The 27245-nt window shown below is 42.5% G+C and overlaps 2 protein-coding genes across 2 annotated transcripts in view; one reads left to right on the plus strand and one right to left on the minus strand.

The window, feature by feature from the left end:
* Window positions 1–27245, minus strand: part of LOC135973815 (uncharacterized) — a 1510190-nt gene that overhangs the window by 1208749 nt on the left and 274196 nt on the right. The gene's annotated exons all lie outside the window — the stretch shown is intronic.
* NOMO2 (NODAL modulator 2) overlaps window positions 1440–27245 on the plus strand; it is a 33272-nt gene continuing 7466 nt past the window's right edge. The window contains exons 1-25 of the mRNA XM_008173224.4: window positions 1440–1689; window positions 2934–3023; window positions 3664–3709; window positions 5434–5534; window positions 5645–5751; window positions 5962–6034; window positions 6672–6824; window positions 7836–7973; window positions 11406–11495; window positions 12193–12298; window positions 12753–12903; window positions 13360–13537; window positions 14810–14951; window positions 16021–16152; window positions 16980–17116; window positions 17990–18077; window positions 19006–19069; window positions 20003–20098; window positions 22100–22309; window positions 22577–22659; window positions 23867–24026; window positions 24179–24305; window positions 24693–24806; window positions 25553–25680; window positions 26649–26790. Coding sequence (XP_008171446.2) covers window positions 1558–1689; window positions 2934–3023; window positions 3664–3709; window positions 5434–5534; window positions 5645–5751; window positions 5962–6034; window positions 6672–6824; window positions 7836–7973; window positions 11406–11495; window positions 12193–12298; window positions 12753–12903; window positions 13360–13537; window positions 14810–14951; window positions 16021–16152; window positions 16980–17116; window positions 17990–18077; window positions 19006–19069; window positions 20003–20098; window positions 22100–22309; window positions 22577–22659; window positions 23867–24026; window positions 24179–24305; window positions 24693–24806; window positions 25553–25680; window positions 26649–26790 — 2988 coding nt within the window. The 5' untranslated portion in view covers window positions 1440–1557. The remainder of the gene's footprint in view (window positions 1690–2933; window positions 3024–3663; window positions 3710–5433; window positions 5535–5644; window positions 5752–5961; window positions 6035–6671; window positions 6825–7835; window positions 7974–11405; window positions 11496–12192; window positions 12299–12752; window positions 12904–13359; window positions 13538–14809; window positions 14952–16020; window positions 16153–16979; window positions 17117–17989; window positions 18078–19005; window positions 19070–20002; window positions 20099–22099; window positions 22310–22576; window positions 22660–23866; window positions 24027–24178; window positions 24306–24692; window positions 24807–25552; window positions 25681–26648; window positions 26791–27245) is intronic.

The following is a 27245-nucleotide window of genomic DNA, read 5'->3' on the forward strand; positions in this document are numbered from 1 at the left end:
ACAAGGTCTTAGATGCCTGCATGAACTGACCAGATTTTCAAAAGTGCTCAGAGAGAACAATGAGAGCTCCTAGGTGCAGAGCTCTTGAAAATCTGTCCCCTAATGTAAACCACAGAAAATATCTATATAGGAGCTGGAGGGAAATGCATTCCCTAGCTGGAAAGTTACTGAGGGCCTGCAGCCCTAACTAAATTCACTGGGAAGAGTGGAAGCTCCGCACCAAAGAAAATTGGGCCTTCAGTATTGTTGTTATTAATAATTATTATTAATTTGTATTACAGTAGTTCATAGGGGCTAATGGATCAGGGTCCTATTGAGCTAAGCACTATACCAACACATGAAGAAAGATGGTCCCTGCCTGATGAGTTTACACGCTAAGTAATGTCTAAGTCGGGGTCGGCAACCTTTCAGAAGTGGTGTGCCGAGTCTTCATTTATTCACTCGAATTTAAGGTTTCACATGCCAGCAATACATTTTAATGTTTTTAGAAGGTCTCTTTCTATAAGTCTATAATATGTAACTAAACTATTGTTGTATGTAAAGTAAATAAGGTTTTTAAAATGTTTACGAAGCTTCATTTAAAATTAAATTAAAATGCAGAGCCTCCTGGACCGGTGGCCAGGACCCGAGCAGTGTGAATGCCACTGAAAATCAGCTTATGTGCCACCTTTGGCACGCGTGCCATAGGTTGCCTACCCCGGGTCTAAGTGCTTAAAGCCAGTGAACAGATTGTTTGAGATAGATTCCCTAGGCTTCCCCGATAGCAAATCCCAGGCTTCTGTACATCTTTTCATGCCTTGTTTTAGCTGGAAGATTTCTGCAGTGTCAGTGACTCCATCTAAAACATTCTGGTCCTGCTTTGACATTGGGCTGCATGAGGTTATCCAGAGCAAAGTATAATAGAGCTCAAACATCAGCTTTTTAATTTTTTTAAAAATACAAAATAACTACAAATAATCTGGGCTGGTAAATTATTTTTCTAGGTGATGATGTTGATAACAGGCAGAGAGAGCACAAAGTTAGTGTGAACATCGGAAATAAGCGTGTTTAAAATGGTCTTAGAGAAGTGCTGGGTGTGTCATTGCCCAGTATTTGAATTTCATTAGTTTGTAGCAAATTTTAGGGCTTGTACCACTTGCTTAGATACACTTATATGACAAAACCTTAGGATGGGAGCTGGGGGTATAGGAACTGGGGGTGGAGGGGAAATGGAGCAGAATATAGGAACTGAGGGTTTAGGAGCCTGGAGTGGAGGGGGATGGGGTAGCTTTTAGGAGTATGGGGTGGAGGGGGATGGGGCATGGCATGGGATTAGGGGGTGGGACGGGGCAGGGTATGGATGGTTATGGGGAGATGGGGCCGAGTCTCGGATCTCAGGCGCGGGAACCCTCCAGGCCAGCAGATGGCAGCAGGCTGCGGTTTCAGCTCCTACTCCGCGGCCCTTCGGGCCCTCTCCGCGAGCCGCCTGTCGCCGGGCAGGCAGAGCCCGGCTGCGGTGGCAGAGGCGCGGTGCGTGACTCAGCACCTGCTCCGGTCCCGCGTGGGCAGCCGGGCGGGATGCGGCGGGGCTGGGCGGCCGCGTTCTGCTGGGCTCTGTGCTGGGCCCTGGCGCGGGGCTCCGAGGACATCGTGGTGGGGTGCGGGGGCTTCGTCAAGTCCGACGTGGAGATCAGCTACTCCCTGATCGAGGTGAGCGGCCCGGGTCCCCGCAGGGACCCCGCCTCCGGGGCGCCCCCTGGGGCCTTCCCCCAGCTGGGACCCCTCCCATAAGGGACCCCCCAGGGTCCCCTGAGACGCCCCCATGCCCAGCCGTGTGCCCCGTGCTTCCCTGCGGGGGATTCCTCCACCACATCCCCGGTTCTCCTCAGTTCCTGGGTCCCTCTCCTCCGTGCCCAGCTCGGAGAGCAGCTGGCACACGCCCTCCCTCTTGCCCCACGGGGCAGCCAGGTCTCCCCTGGAGGTAGCAGGGTCCGCCCATTGGTTTGTGTGTGTCACGCTGGCGAGCCTGTATCTGAACTCGCCCAGAGTTTGAGGGTGTCTGGTTCAGGCCCCTTTGTGGTTTGAATGGTGGGTTTTATCTGCTCGTCCAGGTTCTTTTTACAAGGTCACCGATCGCTCCGGTGTGTCAGCGCCTTCCATGGGAAATAGTCCCCAAACTATCCCTCTCCCAAGTTAGGGTGTTTTTTAAAATTGGAGGATGTTGATGTGTTTGAAAGGATTGTTACTACACTATTATTCTTTAAACGGGCTTTGTTGTCTTTAAATCCCATGTGTTTCTGCTGTCTTTAAGGTCCAGCGTATGTTTCAGAGGATTGTGGGGGTTTTAAATGCCCTATTAAAGGGAGGCTGTCAACTTAAAAATCAAACTTTGCCTGAATGTTTTTGCCTACCATAGTTAGTAAGATCTAATCTTATTTGAACTGGTAGACTAGAGGGATTTTTTCCCCCATTTTGTGCATTTGACAGCTTTTTGTGTTTAGCAAGGTTCATTGTTTTTCCCTGAATAGTCAGTCACTTAATTTCCATTTTGTTTGTCAGTTTTGTATCACAATAGGAGAGGGGGAGAGAACAATTAAAAAAAAAAAAAACCCCTAGGAAAATGTGATTGTAAAACCACAAAAGAGATTGTGTGAGGATTTGGGAATTTGTGTGAAATCACGTTAACTATTTTTTTATGTTGACTTGGTTTCAAGTTGACAGTATTGCTTTAACATATTTTGCTTTTAAGTTGCATTCTTTTAAAAACATTCATCCATGTTTTCCCATGTTTTCACCTTTTTGGGGGTTTCCCCCCCTGTAAATTTCCTCTCTGTTATCCCCATGGAACTATGTGATGTTTTGAGGTGCAAAATTCACTGGGAATTCCTCTTTCAAACTTCACTTACATGTGAATTTTTCAGAGACAACTTTTCATCTTTTTCTCTTTCTTGTAGATTAAATTATATACAAAGCATGGGACTCTGAAATACCAAACAGATTGTGCCCCAAATAATGGCTACTTCATGATTCCCTTGTATGATAAGGTAAGAAGCCAAAGCTATTGTGGGCTCTCTACCATGCAATAACATAATGGGCTAATTTAACTTTCAGTCCTGTTTGCAGAATGAAATGTCTTTTTAGAGTTTGATGCAAAGTTACACTGGGACAGCTGATGCTTACATTGGAAAAAAATGGAAATCAGCTTCAGATGTTTAATAATAGCTTAGTGTTTTTTTTAAAAAATGGTTAATTAAATTAAATTATATTCCTCATAACTTGGAGGCTTTCAGATTTCCAGTGCTTAGGCCCCAATCCGACAATGAGCACTGCACAGGCAGACCCCTGAGTGCCTGTGGTACCCTGTTGACTTCAGTGGGGTTCTGCATGGATATATGGGCCTATCTGCATGGAGCTCATGGCAGGACTGGGGCCTTAGTATCTTCCATAGGCCTCCCGGGGATAATATCACTGAAATGGAAGTCCCTGTTGAGAGAGGCCCCTGACCTATTTCCTGAATGGAGATACTCAAGCAGTCACAGGGATTTGAAAATAATGCTTTGGATGTTTTTAATGTGTTCTTATATCTAAAGATGTCTAAAACATTGAAACTATGCACTGAATGTTTTTCTTTTAGCTGGATGATTCTATTTAAATTAACAGATCCTCATTATGCTCTTTCTCTAGGGGGATTTTGTTCTTAAGATTGAGCCGCCTCTTGGCTGGAGTTTTGGTGAGTACTTGATCTGTTGTAGAAATGGTGCAATTGCCCATGCAGCCGTTCCATTGCCTCCTTTAGACTGGCTTTGATTTGTAGGCAGGAAAAAACAGTTGTTTCAAATGAGCTAAGCTCTACCTACGTATGTCCCAGTTATGGTTTAAATGTCTAAAATGTACTTTTCTTTGAAAATTGGGTTGGTTTCATCCCAATCCTTGTTGTGCACCTAACAAAAACCACTAACTGGATGGTCTGGTCACCTGTATAGGCTATACTGCTTTAGGAGAATTGGGGTTATGGATGGAAATTAGAATGGTCAGCGGAATAGGGTATTTTTAAGTTTGACTTTTTTTGTAGTTTGCCTTGGCTAAGAGTTAGGCTGCTGGATTTATTATATTTTGCACTGGTTGAAATGCGTGCACTGTATAGGCCTGACTTTCAGAAATGCTGAGTGCCCATCAATTAACTGAAGTCAACAGGAGATGTGGATGCTCTGTACCTTTGAAAATCAGACCTTGTCTGTTTTAAAGATGTCAGACATGTCTAGAGGTTGGGATAGCAGCAGCTTCTTTGTATATAAATAAATTGTAATAGGCAGTTGTGAGTGCATTGGTAGAAATAGTGACCATTTTAGAGTGTTTGTGGCATCTTGAATATGTTCAGTGTGTCCTGACACACTTTTAAAGCTTAATTGTAGAAAGCATGGACTACAGAACAGCAACACATAATGTGTTTTTTAGTTCTAGTTTATAAAGATGTTACTCTTCCTGCTCTGGGAAGAAAAATTTCCCAGAAGACACCGAGATCTTTAATTTTATAGAATTAAGGTGTGTGGAGTTTTGGCGCTTGTAATAGAAGCTTGAATGAACTGTGGGTGGGGGAAGGGGCTCATGAGGCTCTTACTATGGGCCATGCTTTGGGGTGGTTACTGCTATGGACTCCTTCAAATGTGGCAAATGGCTGCTGCAGTATTGGCACTCCAGTGAAACACTGAATTGTAGGTTGAAGAATGAACATAGGAACTAGCATTAAGGATTTTTAGTAAACTAAGTTTTGTTTTCCTAATTAAATATCTTGCTATCTAAAATGAACTCCCAGACTAAATCTCCAGCCACCAGACTTTCCCCTTTTACCACGTTATAGGAAAAAGTGCACATTGACTTTAACTGATTTCATTGAAGAAACTTAAGTTGCGAGATGGGGAGGGAAGAAGACTGACGAAGAAGTGAGGTTTTTACTCATGAAAGCTTATGCCCAAATAAATATGTTAGTCTTTAAGGTGCCATCAGACTCCTTGTTGTTTTAGCTGGACTCTAATGTGTCTGGTGGATATTTTCAAGGCAACTTCAAGTGGTTGACAGTGGTGGGTCTTTATATTCCAGCACCTCTCTAATTAGAACATTTTATGACTTCATTATTCAGTCACTTGTTTCTGAGAACCCAACCATTTAAATGATTTGCTTTTTAAAGAGGCTTACAACATTTCAGTGAATACAATCAAACAGTAAAAATAGTGTACAAAATAATGAGACCATTCACTCATTTGCCTGGGGAAAGTAACTTTTTGATTGGTAAGTTAAACATCAGTAGTTTCTTCATATGGTATGGGTTGGCAAGCTGATATTGTGCTTGGGCTAGTAAATTTCCATGATGATTCTGCAAAGCTGCAGTAAAATAGACCCACAATTCCCATGTCACTAATGTAGTTTGTGATTTCATTTTTTTTTTTTCCTCCCCAGAGCCAACTAGTGTGGACATCCACGTGGATGGTGTTAATGACATTTGCACAAAAGGAGGCGATATTAACTTTGTGTTTACAGGGTTTTCTGTGACTGGAAAGGTTAGACTTCTTTTATGTTCTTTTGCCACATCTCACTTTAACAATGCATGTCTATTTCATAGGAGCAGTACGCTGCCGCTCGGCAAGTTACTTTTTGTTCATCTTGACAGGTTCTCAGCAAGGGTCAAACATTAGGTCCTGCAGGAGTCCAGGTTGTACTGAGAAATCCTGGTACTGAAGTAAACATGCAAGCTACTGTGACCCAAGCTGGAGGAAAGTGAGTTTTGTGTGTGCTCGTGATTGATTGATTTATTAAGTTTATACTGCATTAGTAGATTTGGGAAGAAAATATTTAAATTATTTGGGATTATTGCTAATGATTTTGGGTTTTTTTGCTTAAATATTTTTTCTAATGTGTACCGCTATCTGTTTGTTCTGTGAATATGCTGGAAATGCTGAGAAAAATAACACATTTCATATTGCACAGGTTTGCTTTTTTCAAAGTGCTTCCCGGAGAATATGAAATCTTTGCATCTCATCCTACCTGGACGTTGAAAGAGGTTAGTGCCCAGAAAGCATTGGTAAAAAGGAGGCGACTTTCTGCTTATTGTGGGTGTATATCAATGAGTGCACTCTGTTTTAAGTAATTAGGAATGAACACGAGAGAAGATCTGAATCAGTTAAACAAGTTTAGATCAATGTTTTTTGTAAATTTCACTTAGAGGGGGGTGGGAAACTGCCTTGTCAGGCTGAGCTTTAAAGGTACAGGGCTAGCAGGCTGAATGACTATACATCATCAAAAATGCATGTGCAGAGCCTGCACCTTCCTACTTGTATTTGTAAACAGAAAGTTTGCAGTCCTGTCTTATGTTGAGATGGCCGGAGGGTGACTAGGCCTTTGCAGTAGTGACACTTACTTCCCATGGACTTCTGTCCATCCCAGTCTCTTGTTAAAGCAACTTAATCGTGGTTTTTCAACAGGGTCTTCTGTCTGACACATTGCTTATTGCTGTGTTGAATCACCCTCCCCCTGAATAATGATGTTGTGGATTATAAATCCTTTTTGAATATTATGTATGTAGTTGCATTGTCGTTTAGCTGTCTTGGTTTTGTTTAACATTGTTGTGTCTTAGTGGTAGTTATAAAAGGCATCCTATTATTATTTTTGATTGAAATGTATCGGCTTCTACATTTCAGGCAAACACAATGGTGCGAGTGACCAATTCTAATGCCTATGCTGCTGGCCCTCTAGTTGTTGCTGGCTACAATGTTTCAGGCTCTGTTCGGAGTGATGGGGAACCCATGAAAGGAGTCATGTTTCTTCTTTTCTCCTCCTCGGTCACCAAAGAGGTAGTGTAAGATCAGACACATTTTATTAATAATAAGGATGTAAATAGAGAACATTTGTAGTTTGATAATGAATAATGTTCCTTTAATTATTCTTTAACAAAAAGGCCATGATTTTATGAACACGTCTGCATGTGCTTAACTTTACTCACGTGAGCTCAGTGAGATTAAGCATGTGCGTGAGCTCTAAGGTTGCAGTACATGTAAAACTAAGTGTTCGTGTTTATGTCAGTCATACGATTTTTGTTGGGAGGGCGAGAAGCGGGATTTAATCCCCTACATTTTTCTAAAATCATATTTGTCCAGTTACCTGTCCCTGCATGCTAAGCTCTGGGTCACAAATCTTGGGTTTCCCCAGCAACGCACAAGCGCCACAGGGGTCAGGGAATACCTTCTGGCGCAGCATTGTGCAGCGCTAGGGTTTTCATCTTCCTGTGAAGCATCAGACCCAGGCCTCAGTTGGAGGCAGGATACCACACTTGATAGACCTTGATCTCATCTGGTATGGCAACTCCAGCCCCCCACCCACTGTAGCATAGGACTAGGAAAATTGATGTTCTGGTTCAGAAAGCATTTATTCTTAAGTGTTTATTTTCAAGTGCTTATCACTCTTTTTTGGGGGAAAAAAACAAAACACACCTCTAGCCTAAAATATTAATCCTGTTCACGGTATTACAAATAGTACTGTACAGACATGCAGTGCGGCTGTTAAATGTTGAATTTATTGATTCTTGTGCCTTTAAACTTGCTACCATAACATTTCATTCATGTAGTTTTCTCTGGTGTGTACACACTTTCAAACTCCACCCCTCAAGGCACATACAATTCTCCTGCCACATCTAAACATTTGCCACTCCCTCCCCCCCCAAAAAAGTGTGCACAAGAACTCGTGGGTGCAAATTTGCAGATTTAATTTTAGAGGCTGCTTTTGAAAATTTGTCCCTCTGTGTGAAGTGTAACTGTTTTTCTCCACTCAGGAGGAGACAGAAGTAATATTGCTTTTTATTTGCACAGGACATTATGGGCTGCAACATTTCTCCAGTTGATGGGTTCCAAGCAAGAGACGAGTCTCTTTCCTATCTGTGCAATGTTATATCAAAAGAGGATGGATCTTTCACCTTCCTGTCTTTACCGAGTGGGGAATACACTGTGGTAGGTAACTAGAAAGTTCATCCCTTCTTTGTTCACTAGATTGCTGAAGGGTTTCTTATTTTTTCTAAACCAGAATTCATAATTTTATAGCTGCCAAAACAGCACTAATGGAAGCTTTCTGTATTGGATGAAATAGCTGGAAAAGAGTTGTGCAGTGTAAAAAGTTGGGCGCTGAAGTAAGATGGGGTGGAAGAGCTGTGTGGTGTGGTTTCTGAGGCAGTGCTTATGAAGCAAATCAAGTTCTCATCTGGATAGCTCAGCCAGTCACAGACCTCCCCTGAGGCTTGTTCTGGACTGGAAAGCTGCAGATAGCTGCTGCTGGATTGTATCCTTAAAGTTCTCTACTTTCACCACCCCTCTTTAGTTCACTCACAACTCCTAATAAACATAGTCACTCTCAGCCAGGGAGGAAAAGACCTTGTAAGTCTTCTAATTAGGTCTCATGCGAGGGCCTGGTATAGAGCATTTTGGCATTGCAACCTGTAGAACGGTTGGAATGCACCATGCGTCCATTCCCTTAGCTTTTTCTAGTGGTGTAGAGGCACCCACAGCTATGATTGCACTAACATTGTACTTTCCTGTCAGCACATATAAGTGAGGCAGCTGCATGAGTGTATTTGATCCTCCCATTGAACTCCCAAAGCGTTCCTGCCCACTGATCAGGGATTGTTCTGACCAGCATCAGTCACCTGGCAACCCTCTCCCTCTTGGCACAGATGGGTGAACTAAGCCCTGGTCTACACTACGAGTTTAGGTCGAATTTAGCAGCGTTAGAGCGATTTAACCCTGCACCCGTCCACACGAAGAGGCCATTTTTGTCGACTTAAAGGGCTCTTAAAATCAATTTCTGTACTCCTCCCTGACGAGGGGACTAGCGCTGAAATCGACATTGCCGGGTTGAATTTGGGGTAGTGTGGACACAATTTGATGGTATTGACCTCCAGGAGCTATCCAAGAGTGCTCCATTGTGACCGCTCTGGACAGCACTTTGAACTCAGATGCACTAGCCAGGTACACAGGAAAAGCCCCGGGAACTTTTGAATTTCATTTCCTGTTTGGCCAGCGTGGCGAACTCAGCAGCACAGGTGACCATGCAGTCCCCCCAGAATGTTTCTACGCTCCCCCTATCATCTCCATTCCTGAGGTTATTGCAGATTAGAAGGCGAAAAAAACACACTCAGGATGACATGTTTTCCGAGCTCATGCAGTCCTCCCACACTGATAGGGCACAGCGTAATGCATGGAGGCATTCAGTGGCAGAGGCCAGGAAAGAATTGCTGTGTTTGCTTAATGGCAAAAGTATCATGCCTCGCTAGCGATTCTGCCTGAGGCAGGTCGCAGTGTCACGTGCACTCAGCGCTGTATCAGGAAGGCCATAGATATAGACATTGCATTAGGTAGCTTCTGTAGCTAGAGAAAACATTCCTGTGCATTCGGCAAAGTCTGTGGCAAAAAAAGAGAAGCCCGTAGTGTAGTGATTATCACGGTTGCCTAACATGCGAAAGCCCCGTAGTGTAGTGGTTATCACGTTACCTAACACGCGAAATGTCCCTGGTTCAAAACCGGTTGGAAACAGGTCACTGTTCTTTTTTTCTGACTCCCCCCCTGCATTTTTAGTCTTAGAACAGACCGCGCTGTGACATTTTACTTTGAATTATATCAATTATGAGTTAAATAATATGGAAGCTCTTTCTAAGTTTTAGTCCCGGGTTCCTTACTCTTTCAGCTGCTCTGATAAATTAACATTTTTGTTAGGGGCAGGGGAAAATTTTCATGAAGCCTTTTATAGGGACTAAATGCTATTTAGGACTCTGAAAGAATCTTAACATGGCCCATAGAGTGCGATCCTTCGTCTAGATTTGTCATTGCACAAGTTGAAGTGCTCCTTACTACTGTCCAGGCTTCATGAGCCATGGGAGCAAGGGGCAGGCTGGGGTAGGTGCGACCGTGCGGTGCTGCTGGCTGGGAGAGCAGCCTGAGGCAGAAGCCTCCAGCTCGCGTGCTATTCCAGGCAGGACTGAATCTCCATGAGACGAAACTTAAAGAAGAGAATGACCTGGAGTCACTCCCATTCGGTGCTCTAAGAGGAGGATAGCCATATCAGTCCAGGCACCCCGATTGACCTCTCCGAGGTCTGCCAGCTGAGCAGGGCTGTGCGGGACCCCGGCTGGCAGGAGCCGGCGGATGGAGCCCGCTGCCAGTCTGGGGTTCCGTCCGCCATCCCCGCTCATCCCACTGCCTGCCTGGGGTTCCGATCATCCAGGCAGGCAGCGGGCTGAGTGGGTCCAGCAGACGGGACCTAAGAAAAAAGGCGCGAAATGATTGTCTGCCGTTGCTTTCATGGAAGGAGGGAGGGAGGGGGGCCTGACGACATGTACCCAAAACCACCCGTGACAAAGGTTTTGCCCCATCAGGCATTGGGAGCTTAACCCAGTATTCCAATGGGCAGCGGAGACTGCAGGAACTGTGGGATAGCTATCCACAGTGCACTGCTCTGTAAGTCGATGCTAGCCGCAGTAGTGAGGAGGCACTCCGCTGACTTAATGCGCTTAGTATGGATATATGCAATAGACTATATAAAATCGAATTCTAAAAAAATCAACTTCTATAAAATCGACCTAATTTCGTAGTGTAGACATACCCTAAGACATGAGCAGTCAAGTGACTTGAGTGAGGTATACAGGGAGTCAGTGACAGAGTTGAAAAATAGGATGCAGAAGTCCTGGCTGTTTTCCTCCTCTCACCACTAGAAATTGCGTAAATCCATTCTTTGTATAAAACCTGGGAAATCTTCAGTGCATGTTTGATTGTTATTCACCAAATAACTTCTTGAAAAGACTGAGTACTAGGGTAAGACCCATTTTAACTTGAGGGTAATCAGTGAGGAAATGTATTTCCTCTTTACAATGGCTGCTTGCTTTGTAGCTGGGTGTGTTAGCAGGAAATTGCAAGTAGTGATGAGGCAATCTTCCCAGTGTGTGCTCTAAATCCTCCTCTGCACTAGATGCCGGGACTATTAGTGAAAATATTTTGGCTTGAATGCCAGCTTTTAAATGCCTAAGAACAGATATAACATTTATAGAACCGTTTATATTTGCTGTTTTTGACTGTGTGGACAACGCTTACCAATTCCCTGCCATGTGTGTTTGCGTGTGACTCTTACGATGGAGCTTGGGTTGCCTGATTTAATTTCTCCTTTATTATGCTTAAATGTAAGTCTGCCAAACCAAAACATTTCTGAAAGGTTAACTCGTTCCATTCCTCCATCCCTCTGAATTATTTCTCCAGCAAATTTTCAACTCCATTTCAGAAAGGCAAGAAGGCGTGCAGGCAGATTTGTGCAGCGTAACTTTGTCTAATGTGCCACATAGGACACAATGCCTTGATTATACCACAGCTGCTTAGGACTCAAAGAAATGCATCTTCTTCCAGATACCATTCTACAGGGGAGAGAGAATTACCTTTGATGTTGCTCCATCTAGACTGGACTTCTCGGTAGAACATGACAGTCTGAAAATTGAGGTAAGGGGTTCATTGTAGATATTTACAGAGGAAAAACTTCCCTGTAAATTTATACCTGTAACAATTGCATTTGTTTTAGTAGAAAGCAGATTTGTTCCAACAGAGTTTTCTTCCTAATGTTAAGCAAATTCCTAATCCACGTTTGGGTATGAAGCAAACTGTTAGAGCACATAAGCTGATAATAGGGGAAGATCAGGCACGTTTCATGTCTGAACGCTGTGACATGGTGCTTTGACACTTGAGCCTGGTTTTAAAGCAAAATTGGGAAAATAGTCCTACAGATCAGTGAACTGTTCTCTTTGTTGCAAATGCACAGTAACCTTTTAAATTGGTTATGTGAGCTCCTTAGATTGTAAACTCTTTCGGCAGGGACTATCATTTTGTTCGGTGTTTGTACAGCGCCTAGTGCAATGGGGCCTGCTCCATGATTTAGAGGCACTACAATAATACAAAGAATAAGGTGAAAGCTATCCTGCTTCTGCAGCTGTTGATATAAGCTGCTTTGATTTTGATCTTAATTTATGTAGCATACACATCCGAGAGATTTAGTTCTAAAAGTGAAAAGAAATTTTTCTTTGTTTTTTAAACACAGGAAATTTATAATCTGTTCTATATGCCCTAACTACAAATGTACAGCCAAACACTGTTTTTAACATTTGTACCCACCATATAACAATTTTTTTTTTCTCCCCAACAGCCTCTTTTCCATGTAATGGGCTTCTCGGTCACAGGCAGGGTGTTGAATGGCCCTGAAGGAGAAGGTGTTGCTGATGCTACTGTGACACTGAATGACCAAATTAAAGGTGCACAGTGACCTTGACCTATCGTGCTAAGGGAAAGTCTAAAGTAAGACTGAACTAGGGGAATAGGGCCTGAGATTGAACTAAAGACTAGAGGGCAATAAGACATTTTCATTGTGGTTTATTTGGCAAGTTAAAGGGATTTTCAGTCACTGGATTAATTTTCCATTTGCAGTCTGTTGTTATGAGAACAATAGTGCTGTAATCATTGTATTGTTTTGTTTTTCTAAAGCTTTGTCACAATTTCTCTTTCAAAGACTTGTCAAATCAAGGACAGAGCTGTAAGAAACAAAAACAAAAGCTGTGTTAGTAAAAAACCCTTCGACTATTTCTTGCCACACAATGCTTGTTAAAAGTAACCTGGAGCTTTGAAGGCCATCTCAGAATTTTTTCTTAACTCTGACAAGAAAATGCACTTTACACACCTTTTCCTCACTGTCTTGTCTTTTTGTTATAGTGAAAACAAAAGCTGATGGCTCTTTCCGCCTTGAAAACATAACAACAGGCACATACACCATTCATGCACAGAAAGAGCACCTCTTCTTTGATACCATTACAGTGAAAATTGCACCGAACACACCTCAGCTGGCTGACATCATAGCAACAGGGTGAGTACAATGTTAAGGGTAGAAATGTGAATTGATTAAAAAAAACAACCTTTAATAGACAGGTTTAGATTTTTCAAAGTTTTGAGTGCATGATCTGTAGTACCAGAGGCATAGATACTACTTAGCATTGTGCTAACAATGAGCTGTTGTAGCCAATGAGAAATGTGTTCAGTGTTTAGTTTTGGGAAACACTTAGCTTATTATGGGATGGTGTAGGTCAATTTAAAACATACATTTTGGGCAGTAACTTCATGGTGACTCCATTAAGAATAAAGTTGATTATACAGTAACTTGCATTAATGCTACTGGAGTCTCTTGTGGTAACTAAGAGGAGTGCACTGCACTGAACATCTGTCTCTCCAACTTAGTAATATTTCTTTTTTAATGGGGTTTGAATGCACATATTTTACATGGGATCTGTGTGTTCTGGCTAATGGATGGCAATCTCATTTGTAGATTCAGTGTGTGTGGTCAGATCTCGGTAACTCGCTTCCCTGACACAAACAAACAGTTCAATAAATACAAGGTAATCATGATGCCACAAGACAAAGACAAAGCATCTTTGGTTACAACAGAGACTGACCCTCATGGAGCATTTTGTTTTAAGGCAAAATCAGGCACATACAGCATCCAGGTGAGAGCAAGTTTCAGTTTCTCCTTCTCCAGTGAAAAGCTGGGTAATTTTCTAGACACTCAAGAAAACCAATATTTTAATGTTTTACTTTGTGTTTAAGAATCTGAAAAGGAGTCTTCCCCAGTACTTTTATCCCCTTTACACTGGGCAAAACAAAGTTTGCTGTATTCTAATGGAGTTAAAGTTCCTATGCTCCTTTCTGCTTACAGCTGGCAAAAGTAGGAGACCAGGCTACACAGGATGAATGTTGTTTTTCTTCTGTGTCTTTGGTTTGAAATCCTGTCTGCCGTTCCATCTTGTCCTATTATATTGCCGTGTGAGTAAGACTTGTCAGACAACTTGTTGCAGTCTGCCTGCTCCTGCTCTCTATGGCCTTGTCTATGCTGCTGATGGCATGTAGAGTATGTATAGCTACATGCAGCAGCAAAAGACTGGCAGCAGGGAGGCAGTGGGAAAAGGCTCTAGCAACTCCCTGCTTTCATTTTGGCAGGGAAAGGTTTCAGCAGTGGGACGCTTCGCTGCTAAAAATAGCAGTATAGCTGTGAGAGGTACTGCTTGGGTGTGCAGAGAGCTGTGTAGGATACATACCCTATGTTCTGACATGGCTTTACTTACCTAAACAGTACCTCACTGTCTACACTGCTATTTATACCTGTACAGGGGGAGAGCATTGTGTGTACTCTACACACTAGCATAAGTGTAGACATATCTCAAGCAGACACTTAGGCTACAAGGCGCAACTAAGGCTGACACACACGATTATCTCCTTCCAGCTGAGAGCTCAGGAACTTGCAGCTGTTTCCCGCTGGAAAAGGATTAGGAAGCATGCTTTTAGGAGATGGTTGACGACTCATAGATTCAGGCTGCCCTGGCCCTCACAGAGCTGACACTTACCAAAGTGGTGATTCCTATCAGTTGCCACTTGTGGGATTGGCAGGTCATCATGACTGAACTGTTGGGTGGGTTCCTGGCGCACAGGTATCTCAGCAGTTTTTAGGAGGAGGCTAGACTGCATAGTGTAAGAAAGAGGAAGCTTCCCTCCATCCATTTTTCCCAGGATGTGGCCTCCCTCTCTCACCCCTGTGTCTCTGTAGAACTATATTTTTGTAGTAGTGACCAGATAATCCTGAAAAGCAAATGCACCGAAGGGCAAGTTCTGTTTTCTCTAAGATATACAGTAAATTTCCAGCCACTAATCCCTGATAAATTGTGTGCAGTACAATTATTGTAGCATTTAAATAAAAGCCTCTGGTGATGTGGTGTACCCTGCAGGTAATCGTTCCGGAGGCTGAAAGCAGAGCAGGACTTGCTCTGAAACCCAAAATGTTCCCTGTTACTGTTGCAGACAGGCCAGTGATGGATGTGACCTTTTCTCAATTTCTAGCATCAGTTTCGGGGAAAATCTCCTGTTTGGGTAAGACTTGCCTTGAAAGTAAAAGCACGGGTGGTGACTTCTTAGCATTGTACGTGGTCAGTGTGATATCCCTGCACCTGAGCAGAACGTGAGCATTGTTCTGATCAGTACTAGTTACCAATCTGCAGGCAGGGCTAACCCAGGTAAATGCCGACTTCTTACTGTTTGGTGCCCAGGGTGCTTTGTGTTGTGCAAAACACTGACAGAGAGATCCTCTGCTCTGAAGAGCTTACAGTCCAATAAGACTTTTCTTTGTTGGGGCCATTGGGGTGTCTTGCATTAGTAAAACTATGTATGTACTTAAGTGTGTGCAGGATCAGAGGCTCTTTGTCTGTGTGTCCTGTACTGCACCAAACACACTGCCAGCACTCACTAACTACTTTATCTTTTACTGCTGTAACCCCACCAGCTGATAGATAAGTCGTCTTGATTGCAAGTGTGTATCTTTCCGGTGCAGGGATAGTGTATTGAAAGTAAACGCTGCCACAAGAATAAACTTCACAAATAGTTACTTGTGCACATGAGTGTTTGTAGGCTCAAGGCCTAAACCACCAACAAGCGTACTTACAGAGTACATGTGTTTGACTATGTCCCTGTTCCTCCCAGCGGGGTCCCTCAAGCTGCACATGGTGTCCTGAGGTTCCCCTTAACCCCGAACCCCAAGTGTCTGCCAACTTCACCAGAAAGGACTGGGGTCAGAACTCTGGAATTGGTCATAGTTGCACCTAAATTGTTCCCCATGGGCCTTCTCCAGGGACTGAACATTCTTTCTCGGCAGTGTCTCTAGGCCTTGCAACTTGTGTATAGAGGATGATCCCAGGAGTCTAATCTGGGCTCTGCTTGTCAGCTCCAAATAGATCACCAGCTGGTCCCCAAGAATATATTGTGGTTTAATGAACTAAAACTTGCTAAAAAAATACAGCAAAGCTCTGGTAAATGAGTGCCTAAGAAATAATCCCCTTAAAAGATTAATTTCCTGTAGTCATAGTGCTCAGGATGTGAAAAACGGGTTTGGTTTGCAAACTAGAAGCCATTGTAATTCCTTTGTCTGCCTTGCTTGTTTTCACAGACTCCTGTGGTGATCTGATGGTGGCTCTGCAGTCCGTGAGCCGCCAGGGAGAAAAGCGCAACCTCCAGCTCTCTGCGAAGATGGACTCTGTGGCTTTCACATTTGAGAATGTGCTACCTGGCAAATACAAAAGTAGGGATTAGAGAGAATTTCTCAATACGCTAGTTCAGTCACTACATTTGTAACTGTAATCTGCTTCCTTTCCTTAAATTGGCTTTAGTCCTGCTGTACTCCAGTACTTGCCTCCCAAGTCAAATACATGATGTTTGAGAGTAGTTTGAAAATATCACAGATGAATATCCTCAACTTTTCTTGCCCTTTGTATCCAACCCTGAAATCAATCTACAGTCAAAGACCCATAGGCTCTGGGAATTATACATGCAGGCCTGGATCTTTAGTTGGTGTAAATCAAAGGGCCACTGACGTAAATGTAGTTATGCCAAAACTGATAGCATTGATTGGGCCCTAATTCTTCCACCTGTCATTCTCCCAACTCCTATAGTAATTGAGTGACTCCCATTAACAGTGTTTTAGAAACCCTTACCAGGCCACTGTAAAGTGTTTGCTCTCCGAGATTTCCCTCTTAAACCTGGCAGTGAAACATAGTCTTATAAGGAGAGATTTTCAAAGGATCGCAACTCCTCTAGGCACATTTCAGTGTCACACCCACAGTGAGATCAGGACATGGGAACAGCTTGAAGGTTTTGCTGTTCAGTTTTTCAGTTGCAAAATGTGCTCGGATTAGCAGTGATGCTGCATGGCTACGTGCTGCTGGTTAGTCTGCCCCAAACCTATTGTCACATCTGCGTTCGATGGGTTTAAAATTGTTGAGTAGCTGGGGTGGGCAAGTTTTTGTTGGGGAGCAATCAGAGTCATATGAGACATCCATGCAACAAGGACAACCTTTGTTCCCCCCATTATAAATCACAAAGAGTTTCTCTGTCGTGCATGTTTTCTAGTAAGCATTGTACATGAAGACTGGTGTTGGAAGAATAAATCTTTGGAGCTGGAAGTTCTGGAGGAAGATGTGTCTGGAATAGAATTTAGGCAGACTGGGTATATGCTGAGGTGTTCTCTTTCCCATGCAATTACACTGGTATGTACGTGACATGTTCTCTTATGTTTTCTTACAAGCACAGTTTAACACAGTCCAACGTGTACACAGTTTGGAATTTCTGCAGTTATCCTCCTGTTTGAAAGCATTTTAGAGGTGATAGAGTATTATGTAGACTTGTGTGAGGGTCACTGTGAAAAATTGAAGCCCCCCTGCCTTTTGCAAATGCAGCAGCTGAGGTCTGTGTGAACCCATTCTCTTCTGATCACCGATCTGCAAGCACACTGTCAGAGAGCCTGGGTTTGCAATGGAGAGCGAACAGATCAAGGCTTTTGCAAAGTGGGTGGTAAAGTTTTTCCAAAGTGCACCATGGTCCTATGGCTAGAGCGGCCACATTTCGGGGGAACTCTAGGATATGGTTACTTTGACTCGGGTCTGCGCACTTTAGTGGATGCCAGATCCCTAGGTTTGAGCATGAGTTAGAAAAGGCTTAACGTAGGGTTAAAATACAAAATAGACGATGCTCAAATCCAGGGTTCCCTAACCATGGGTCCCCTGACTTGAGTCCCACTAACCTTGGGTTTATATTGTAGTGTAGACGCCCATAGTTACAGCGCAGGAATGGGAATCAGGAGATGTGAGTTCTGTTCCCAGCTATGCTACTGACTTCATATGTGACAATGACAAATGATCTTTCTACCTGTCACTGCCCCTCTCCCTGGGATTGTAAAATAAGGACAATATTTAATTCACAAGAGTATTTAGGCTTAGAGCTCTTTGAGATTTTCCTTTGTAAAGGGCTTAGAGATCTTTGGTTGGAAACTGCTATAGAAGTGCTGTAAATAGTATTTGCCATGTAAATGCTGTTGTGTTGGTACCTGCTGATAATCTTTTGTATTGGGGTCCCTCATTCAGGAATTTTACCAGGATGGAAATGGACCAGAGAATGTTGGTGTTTATAACCTGTCCAAAGGAGTTAACCGATTCTGTCTTTCAAAGCCAGGTAGCTTCTTTATAATGTTGATTTAAAACATTGCTGGGAGTTTAACCTCTTTTAAGGTAACTGATCTTCTGGGGTCTCTCAAAGCTCTGAGTGGTGTTGGCTATAGTCCTGTTCATATAGAGATACCTTGTAAGGCTTATGCAGTCTCTCATACTATTTAGCTCTTCTATTAGGGGTAGTTTATTCCTCACAAACTAATTGAGGTCAGAAACTTTCATTGAATTGGATCAGAGGCACTGATCTTTGACCATTTAAATTTAGCAGGCTAACGGTTCATATATTTTGTTCATAACTGGGCTTTCCCTTTCTAGAATGTGACATCACAAATCCCATAGGTCTCATTGCAATCCAGGGTTCCTTCTGGGATAGGTTTGAAATAGAAGATACCAAAGATTTTTCAAAGCAGAAAAAGGAACTTCAGAAAGTTTGATTTAAAACTTTTCTGTGCTGAATGCCCCTGATAGCCTGCTTAGTAGGGACATCAACACAACTCTGGGTTTAACTCAGTGTTAGGCCTTGATCTTCAGTTCACTGTTAAATTCAGTTGTCTTATTGATACTGCAGTCACTGCAGTGGTCCGTAACCAGTTGGAGACTGGTCACCTTAATGGGTTACAAGTAACCCTGTTCAGTTTGTGTCCACTCCAGTATCACAACAGAATGTGCATGTCCCCACCTGCCATGCTGCCTAATTTTGTTTGTATCAGTGTGGTCTGGGAAAATCTGGGAACTAGCCCATAGTGCCTCTCTAGTGACTGGTATTCAAGTGAGATAAAACAATTTGTTAGTGCCCACAGAAGGGGTTGCACTAATTTAACTAAACTGCTTTAAATGGTGCAAATTTTGGCCATAAGCTGTCATTAGAATTTCGCTGAATGTTAACATGGAAAACTTCAATCTTTTCAGTGCTTCTGTTTTTGACTCTTCAGGTGTGTATGAAGTGACCCCACGTTCCTGTCACCAGTTTGAGCACAAGTACTACACTTACGACACGTAAGAACAAATATTACTCAATGTATTTGACATGTATCTTCCATAATACGCTTTCAGGATGCTTTCCTCACCTGAGACTCATCAAATCAAGCTTCAAATGTTGACAGTGAGTCATTTTAACCAGTAGAGGGAGTCCTTACCACAACAATGTTAGAAAGAGGAGAGACACATTCATGTTCATTAGATATGGCCAAAAACTTGCCTCATCCATATTTTAAGCTTTCAAAATGTTTTTGTCATTTTAAATTGATATTTTTGACAGCTTTGTTTCTCTGAATAATGATTTTTTTCTTTGTAGCAAACATCAAAATGGCTTTTTACATAGAACATTGATCACTTGTCAGGATTGGCATGCAAAAGACTTGGAACAAAGTGCACAAGAAGATGAATTGCTCTCTGTGTAACTACCCATAGTGTTGTGTCTAAATTCTAGCCATGGTAGTTACATTCTACCTGTCTTGCTTTTGCCTGCTGTCTTTATTGAATAAAGTATTCACCTTAAACTGCTGTTGTGCAGTGGTGAGCTGCCTGGCTGGTGGGTGGAGTAGTTTTACTCTTGTATTCCACTCGCACCCAGAGATAGTACCAAGAGTCAGACTCCATTGTGCGAAGGCATAGCAGGAGACCTTGGTCCCAAGAGCATACAGTTGAAATAGACAAGACAGACAAAGATTGGGAGGAGGAGCAGAGGCCCAGAGTAAGGCAGTGGCTTGCCCAAGGTTATAGAACAGATCAGTGACAGCACTGTGAATAGACTTCCAGTCCAGTGTCCTGTTAGCTAGACCACACTGCCTTTCCTATATAACATATTTCCAAGTTTGTAAAGTGCATGGGACTTTTGGGGGCAAATTCAGCTAAATGAGATGCTTTTGTTTCATTTTTTTTAAAAGGAGGGAGATATTTAGTTCACCTCTTTGCTGCTTTGGTTTTCAGATCTTCTCCCAGTATCCTGACACTCACTGCAGTTCGACACCATGTCCTGGGAACAATAACAACAGATAAACTGATGGAGGTGACTGTTACAATTAAGTAAGAACAAAGAAATCTTGGGGTAAAAAAAAAGACATCTATTGCATAAAACTTTATTCAGCTTTTTAATACTGCAGTCTATAGCACAGCTGTGTGACTGCTTCTTGAGTGATCCCACTTTTAGCCACAGCATTCTTGATGGCAGGTCGTGCTGTGTGCTTGGGATTCTCTATGGATGTATAAGTGTTTCTTGATGATTGTTTTGAACATTGTCTCCTGATTCCCATTTAGCCACTTTTATACTTATTTGTACCAGGGTAAAAAAAACAACCTGGATTATGTTTTTGCAAGAATTTATATTTTTAGTGACTTGCCTCTTAGCTGGAATCTAAAGGGGAATCGACATATTAGCCTGTTCTGAACTCTCTAATCCTGGGATCTGTTTTTCTCTTTTAGTACTTCAAAGAGAGAGTCTTCTGTTTTAGCGGCCTGTTACTGATGTAAAGAGGGCTATAAAAAGAGAACCATGCAGAGTGATTACACACTAATGTGCCTGTTTATGTATAGCTAAACACACAGCGCACAAGGGAGCACTGATTTGTGAACACTTGTAATTGTTTGAGGTGCCAAATCTGGCTGGATGAGACTGCTAATGATCAGAGCTTTACTAGAGCTTTGCTGATATTCACATTTTCTAGTCCGGGGTTCTTAGGCTTACTTATGGTATGGAAATCATCTTAACAGAGAGTGCTTTTCCCTGCAGGGCCCCACCTCTCTTAGTATATTGCAAACCTGTGGCAGCTACAGCAACTACTAATATAGAAAAGTAACAGCAAAGAATGGTTAGCTTTTTTAAATACAGTTATTAGCAGCCACGAACAAGGAGATACAATATCATGCAACCAACCAGCTCTCCACCGACCACCAGCAAGTGCTCTGCAGACTGCTGCTGGTCCACAGAACACGTCTGCTCTAGTCTGTTCCAAGCTTTCTAGAGTAAGTGCCTTTTATGACATAAAGGAAAACATGTCCCAGATCTTAAAGGGCCAGTTCTTACGTTAAAAACCATCTATTTGTTTTAAAAATTCCTACTTCCTGGGATCTGAAGCATGGGCATGACTATTATAATGGAACTAAATGTAAAAGAAGGAATTGACTTTTCACAGTTATGGTTCACTTTTTCTATGCACATTTTCTTCAGCTTGGAAAATAAAGTAGACTAGCCAGTTCAGCTTTCAGGTTCTAGCTCATTTTCCCCAAGGGAATGATCATATCTATGTGTCTAGTTCTAAAGCACCACCATATATGCACCCAGAATGCTGTATAAATGTTAATGCTACAGTGTGTGCGATTCAGGTGCTGCAGGGAAATGTTTTGTTGTTAAAGTATATAGTGCACGTATATATTGTCTAAATAGAAATGTTTCTATTGATCTTAATTTCTGCCAAGTTTGTTTTCACAACTTGAACTGGTGGCCAAACCTGACTCGAAAGGTTGTTTTTGTTTATGAAGTCTGGTGACTTGAAGTTATTGTCCTTCAGCATCAGCACTTGGTCCCCTTGATTTTATTTTTGTAGCTATTTTGGCCATGCACGCTTTGCACCTCTAAGCAGGGCTCTCACTGAGGTTTTTACAGTTTCAGAGCACTGGCAAATGAAATATGAGCTCTCACAGGCTTGCATTTGTTCTGTGTAACTGAGCTGCTGTGGTCAAGTAGCTTCAAAATGTGAAGCCTCAATCTTTCCCCATTCTAGAGTAAACCAGGCAATTTTCCTCTAGGCTAAGTTGACGCTAGGCTTTCTGTGTCTTCTGTGAACATGCATTTCTAGGACTAGCTGGCTGGTGTGCAGGAGGGAAGTTGGTTCTGCTTTTCAAGTTGCTTTAGTTTTGTTTACACTTGGAATAGGTAGTAGAATGAAAGAAGGATGGATAAAGAAAATGAGGAAACTGGAGAGATTTGAGCAGTATGGAACAAGGAGAGAGGCTTGTGTCATTGCAGATGTAACGAGCATGGGCCTCAGTTCCAAAGAGACGGTTTCATTTTCCCATTTCCACTTTCAGGTCTTCAATTGACAGCGAACCTGCCTTAGTTCTAGGACCCCTGAAGTCACTGCAAGAGTTGCGTAGAGAGCAACAGCTGGCAGAAATTGAGGCTCGCAGACAGGAGAGAGAAAAGAAGGGTCAGGAAGAGGAAGGAACAAAGCCACCAGTACAAGAAATGGTGGAGGAACTTCAAGGGCCATTCTCATATGAATTTTCGTATTGGGCAAGGTACTATGGCACACAGATGTGCAGCACCATTTTCTTGGTGCTATTGTCTAATGTTATCCAACTTGCATCATCTCACACTGTGTGTCCAAGCTACTTAAGTGCCTGTGGTAATGTTCTGTGGCTGCAGCCTAAAGAGGAATTTTTACTACATAGTGTTGGCGTTTAATAGCTTACAGTTAGTTAATTTTTCTAAAGTCTCTTGATGGGCATTCTGATCACTAGGCAGTATTACGAGAGCTGCTAATCTTGGTCTTGTTTGTTATCTAGATCTGGAGAGAAAATCACTGTGACACCTTCCTCAAAAGAGCTGCTGTTCTATCCACCCTCTGTGGAAACAATTGTCAGTGGAGGTAAATATGTGTAAGATAGTAAAACATATACAGTGTAAGCCAAGTCACATTCCCACAGATCAATTCATAAATTGTTCTTCTAGGGTTGTTCTGGCATTACGTAGCCCCTTTCAATTGCAGCACAGTTTCTGTATGGCCTAATTTCACTTATTAAACATTGAAAATGTAGTGTTTGAGCTGCAGGATAATAAAGAGAGATGTTTTCCCTCAGGGGTCCTTGTTCATACCCACTAGGCGCTATAACAATATCAATAATAATAAATTGAAACAAATGTGTGCAAGACGTGTTGTAAGGTAGGGTTACTAAAGCTATAGCTGAATGGTCAGGTCTTTTCTTTCATTAAACAGATGAGGAGAGTACATCTATAGTGGAACAGACTTGAGCTTTTGATCGTGATTAGATCTATCAGTTAGTTATTGGATAGATCTTTATTTGTTTCTATTTTTGTATTTTTTCCTTCATCTTACAGTTCATCTGGCAAATCTAGTTTTCTGTTGCCAGAGATTTTTTTTGTAATGAATTAATAAAAAATAGTCCTCATGAAACAAATTAGTTTATAATATCATTGCTATCTACAGATAGTTTGCAATACAGTCACAAATTCTTTGCCTATGCCCAATATGCCATTGGTTCGTAGGTGAATGGCATCTGATATTTGATACCTCCAAGAAAGTACTGGACTGCCTGTGTGTCTCATACACATTTGAATGCTGTCCTAGGCTGCACTGTTTTTGATTCTTGCACACAAATGGGTTTAGGCTTTTTTTTCCGGATAATGTTGTTAATGTGGCATGAGATGTCTCCCTCCCTCACGCTGCCTCCTCCATCGCCCTTCCCCCCCCCCCCCCCCCAATAAATTCTTGCCAAGCTTTGAAATACTGAAGTCACTTGTGGGTGTATTATGGCTTTTTGATTCCTCTCCAAGCCTGTATAATTCACAGTGCTTTATCTGAGAGTTAATCTAGTAAATCTAGAACTTCAGTGTTGGGTACATGTGGGTTAAGTTTTGAAATTCAGTTGACTGATTTGAGCATGGGCAATGTTAATAGATTCTAAGGCCAGAAGGGACCTTTATGATCATCTGGTTTGACCTCCTGCATAACTCAGGCCAAAGAACCTCAGTCAGTGACTTCTGATGATGCTGAGATATTGCTGTAGAGCACAGGGTGAGTGTATTGTTACTGTCTGTTTTCTTTCCTTTCCAAGAAAGCTGCCCTGGGAAGCTGATAGAGATTCATGGAAAGGCAGGCTTATTTCTGGAAGGGCAGATTCATCCTGAGTTGGAGGGCGTTGAGATTATCATTGGTGAAAAGGGAGCGACTTCACCACTCATTACAGTTTTCACTGATGACAAAGGTGCCTATAGGTAAACAGCACAATTGTTTCTGTCTTTTGGGTTGCCCTAGTTTGAATGCTGTGAGGACTATAAACTTGAAACTGTGTGTGTGTACTATTTGAATGCTTATTGGTAGATTTTTTTTTTCTTTTTAACTGGTTCTTGTTTCCTTTTATTTGCAGCGTTGGCCCTCTCCACAGTGACTTGGACTATACCATTACTGCCCAGAAAGAAGGGTTTGTTTTAACTGAAGTAGAGGGAACAGTTGGGGACTTCAAAGCTTTTGCTCTTGCTGGAGTGACTTTTGAGGTAATGTTCCTCACGCTTCAAGTTCCTCACAAGAGAGTTATGCAGTCAAAGCCTCAAGAGCAAAAAACCCAAATGCAGAGAAATAATTGTGGGATATGGGGAGAATTTGCCCTGGGATGATTTTGGTGTCACTAATCAGTGGAACAAATCTCCCTGGTGGACCGTGACTTGCTATGCAGAAATTATCTTGCATGTATTACAGTGAAGGTGTTGGAATCGCTTACAAAATACTGGCTTTGTGTGTGTTTTCCTAATTTAGACCATTGTTTTCATAACTACTTCGATACTGTCAGTAATTTCCTGATGATGTTAATGCCTTATAAAGTAAATTGCAGAGTTCAGTAGAATTGCTGGTGTTCATTGATCATTGCTGCTTTTTAAAAACAGATTAAAGCTGAAGATGACCAGCCTCTTGCTGGAGTTCTCTTATCCCTTAGTGGAGGGGTGTTCCGGTCTAACCTCCTTACCCAGGACAATGGCATGCTGACCTTTTCCAACCTGGTAATGTTCACGCAGTTACGATTTTCTCTATTCTGGAAGTGTGTATGTATGTCTATGTTCAGTCGCACCTTGCCCTCCAAAATGGAGATGTTAGCAATACCCCGCAGTACTGGGAGCCCATATTCTCTCTCCACTCGTCTTACCCATCCATGATAGACCTGAGTTCCCCTACAAGTGGTGTGTTAGTTTTATAAGAACACCCCAAATTTCAGTGAGTGGAAATGGGAGAAAACTAACCAGGAAAGACTGTGCTTCTTGACTCCTACTCTGACCTTCTCCACATAGCTGGCCTGCAGTTCTAGATGCAGCTTGTAAACACAAAACAAACACATTAGTTTGTAATACTCTTGGATTCTTTGAGGCTGGAATCCAGTTAGAGTATTGTTCACACCAGTATTTACACACATGAGCCATGTTTCCTCCCATAAATCTCTTGTTTCCTGGTCACTCACCTGTTGTTGGGGTCTTGTAATAAAGGTGACACTGCAGTTCCCTCTCCCTTTGTATTTCACACTCTTTCCCAGCAGGGCTGCGTTGGCTTATGGTCCCATATGTTCCCTGTTCTCAAGTGCTTCTCACGTTTTTCTTTTTTTGTTCTGAAAGACAGCATGGCATGTGGCTGTTGGGGGGAAACCTTAGCCCATATAGCATGGAACTCTTTAGGAAATGCAGTTGGCAGGAGCCAAGTGAATTATTATGGGTATATTAATGGCAATTAAACTGAAATTGCTTGATGCTGTTTGCAGAGCCCAGGGCAGTATTACTTTAAACCCATGATGAAAGAGTTCCGCTTTGAACCATCATCTCAAATGATCGAAGTGCAGGAGGGACAGAATCTTAAAATCACAATAACAGGTCACAGAACAGCTTACAGGTGAGTAGAGCTGAGATACTTTATTGTCCCGCTTAGCTTGTGTACCCAAAACTGCCCCCTGCTCTGCATGGATGGACATTAAGCCAAACCTTCACATTTTTTCCTGATATACCTCTATACCAGTTGCTTATGGGGGCTTTTCAAGGTAGAACTTAACTTTCTCACACTGTGCATCATAAAAGCAGTTTTCATTTAAAAATGCATACTCCATGGATGTGGTTTTATGATTGAATGAGCATGGGTTGAAGCATTTCTAGGAAGGGCATTGCTTTGAAAGAGCTTTGGCAACTGCACTGAGTTGGGTTTGCACCACAGCCAGTGGGAGACAGAGATTTGTCTGTTAAACCATTTCCTTTTAAGATGTGATTCCCATCAAGAAGTTTGGGATCAGCTAAAGCAGGGGTCGGCAACCTTTCAGAAGTGATGTGCTGAGTCTTCATTTAATCACTTTAATTTAAGGTTTCGCGTGCCAGTAATACATTTTAATGTTTTTAGAAGGTCTCTTTCTATAAGTCTATAATATATAACTAAACCAGGGATCGGCAACCCCATTGGCCTGGAGCGGCGAACCGCGGCCAGTGGGAGTCGCGATCGGCCGAACCTGTGGACGCAGCAGGTAAACAAACTGGCCCTGCCTGCCAGGGGGCTTACCCTGGCGGGCTGCGTGCTGAAGGTTGCCGATCCCTGAACTAAACTATTGTTGTATGTAAAGTAAATAAGGTTTCTGAAATGTTTAAGAAGCTTCATTTAAAATTAAATTAAAATGCAGAGCCCCCCGGACTGGTGGCCAGGACACAGGCAGTGTGAGTGCCACTGAAAATCAGCTCGCGTGCCGCCTTCGGCACGCGTGCCATAGGTTGCCTACCCCTGAGCTAAAGTAACTGTTGTAATAGTGGAGTGTCTTAACGTGTGCATCAGCAGCAGCAGCCAAATACTTGTAGTAATGGATCCGTCTTTTCCACCCCTAGCTGCTATGGTACAGTTTCTTCTTTAAATGGGGAACCTGAACAAGGAGTTTCAGTAGAAGCTGTGGGGCAGAAAGAGTGTAATATCTATGGAGAAGACACAGTAACAGATGAAGAGGGTAAATTCAGACTTCGTGGACTTCTGGTAAGGATTCTAATTCGTCCAGCGTTGTTTGCTTGTATAGTGTTGTGTGTTAACAAAACTATAAAATGCATTTTATAGTTAGTCACAGTTTAGTATTTTCCTATCACAGTTGCCTGATCAGACTCCCTTGGGTCTGTCTGTGGTAGGAGACATTGAGGTATAGTAATTGTTAACTCCAGTAAAAGAGAAACATTCATTAGTGTACATCCTACAGAACTTTCTGTCAGTATCCTGTGGGGGCCTTGGGAGAATCCTTTTGCACTTCCCTTGTTCAGCTAGAATAACACACAATATGTGTGATCTATCTAATGGGTATGAATATACACATGAATAGTACTAGTATCCTAGGCAAAGAGGAGTTTGGAGAGTGTTTACTTTCTTGTGTGAAATTATTACCTCAGTAACATATCTGTCTTATCAGGCAGTTGTGCATGCATATTTTAGATACAGTAAAC

Source organism: Chrysemys picta, chromosome 10 (assembly GCF_011386835.1).
Source record: "Chrysemys picta bellii isolate R12L10 chromosome 10, ASM1138683v2, whole genome shotgun sequence".
Lineage (NCBI taxonomy): Eukaryota > Metazoa > Chordata > Testudines > Emydidae > Chrysemys > Chrysemys picta.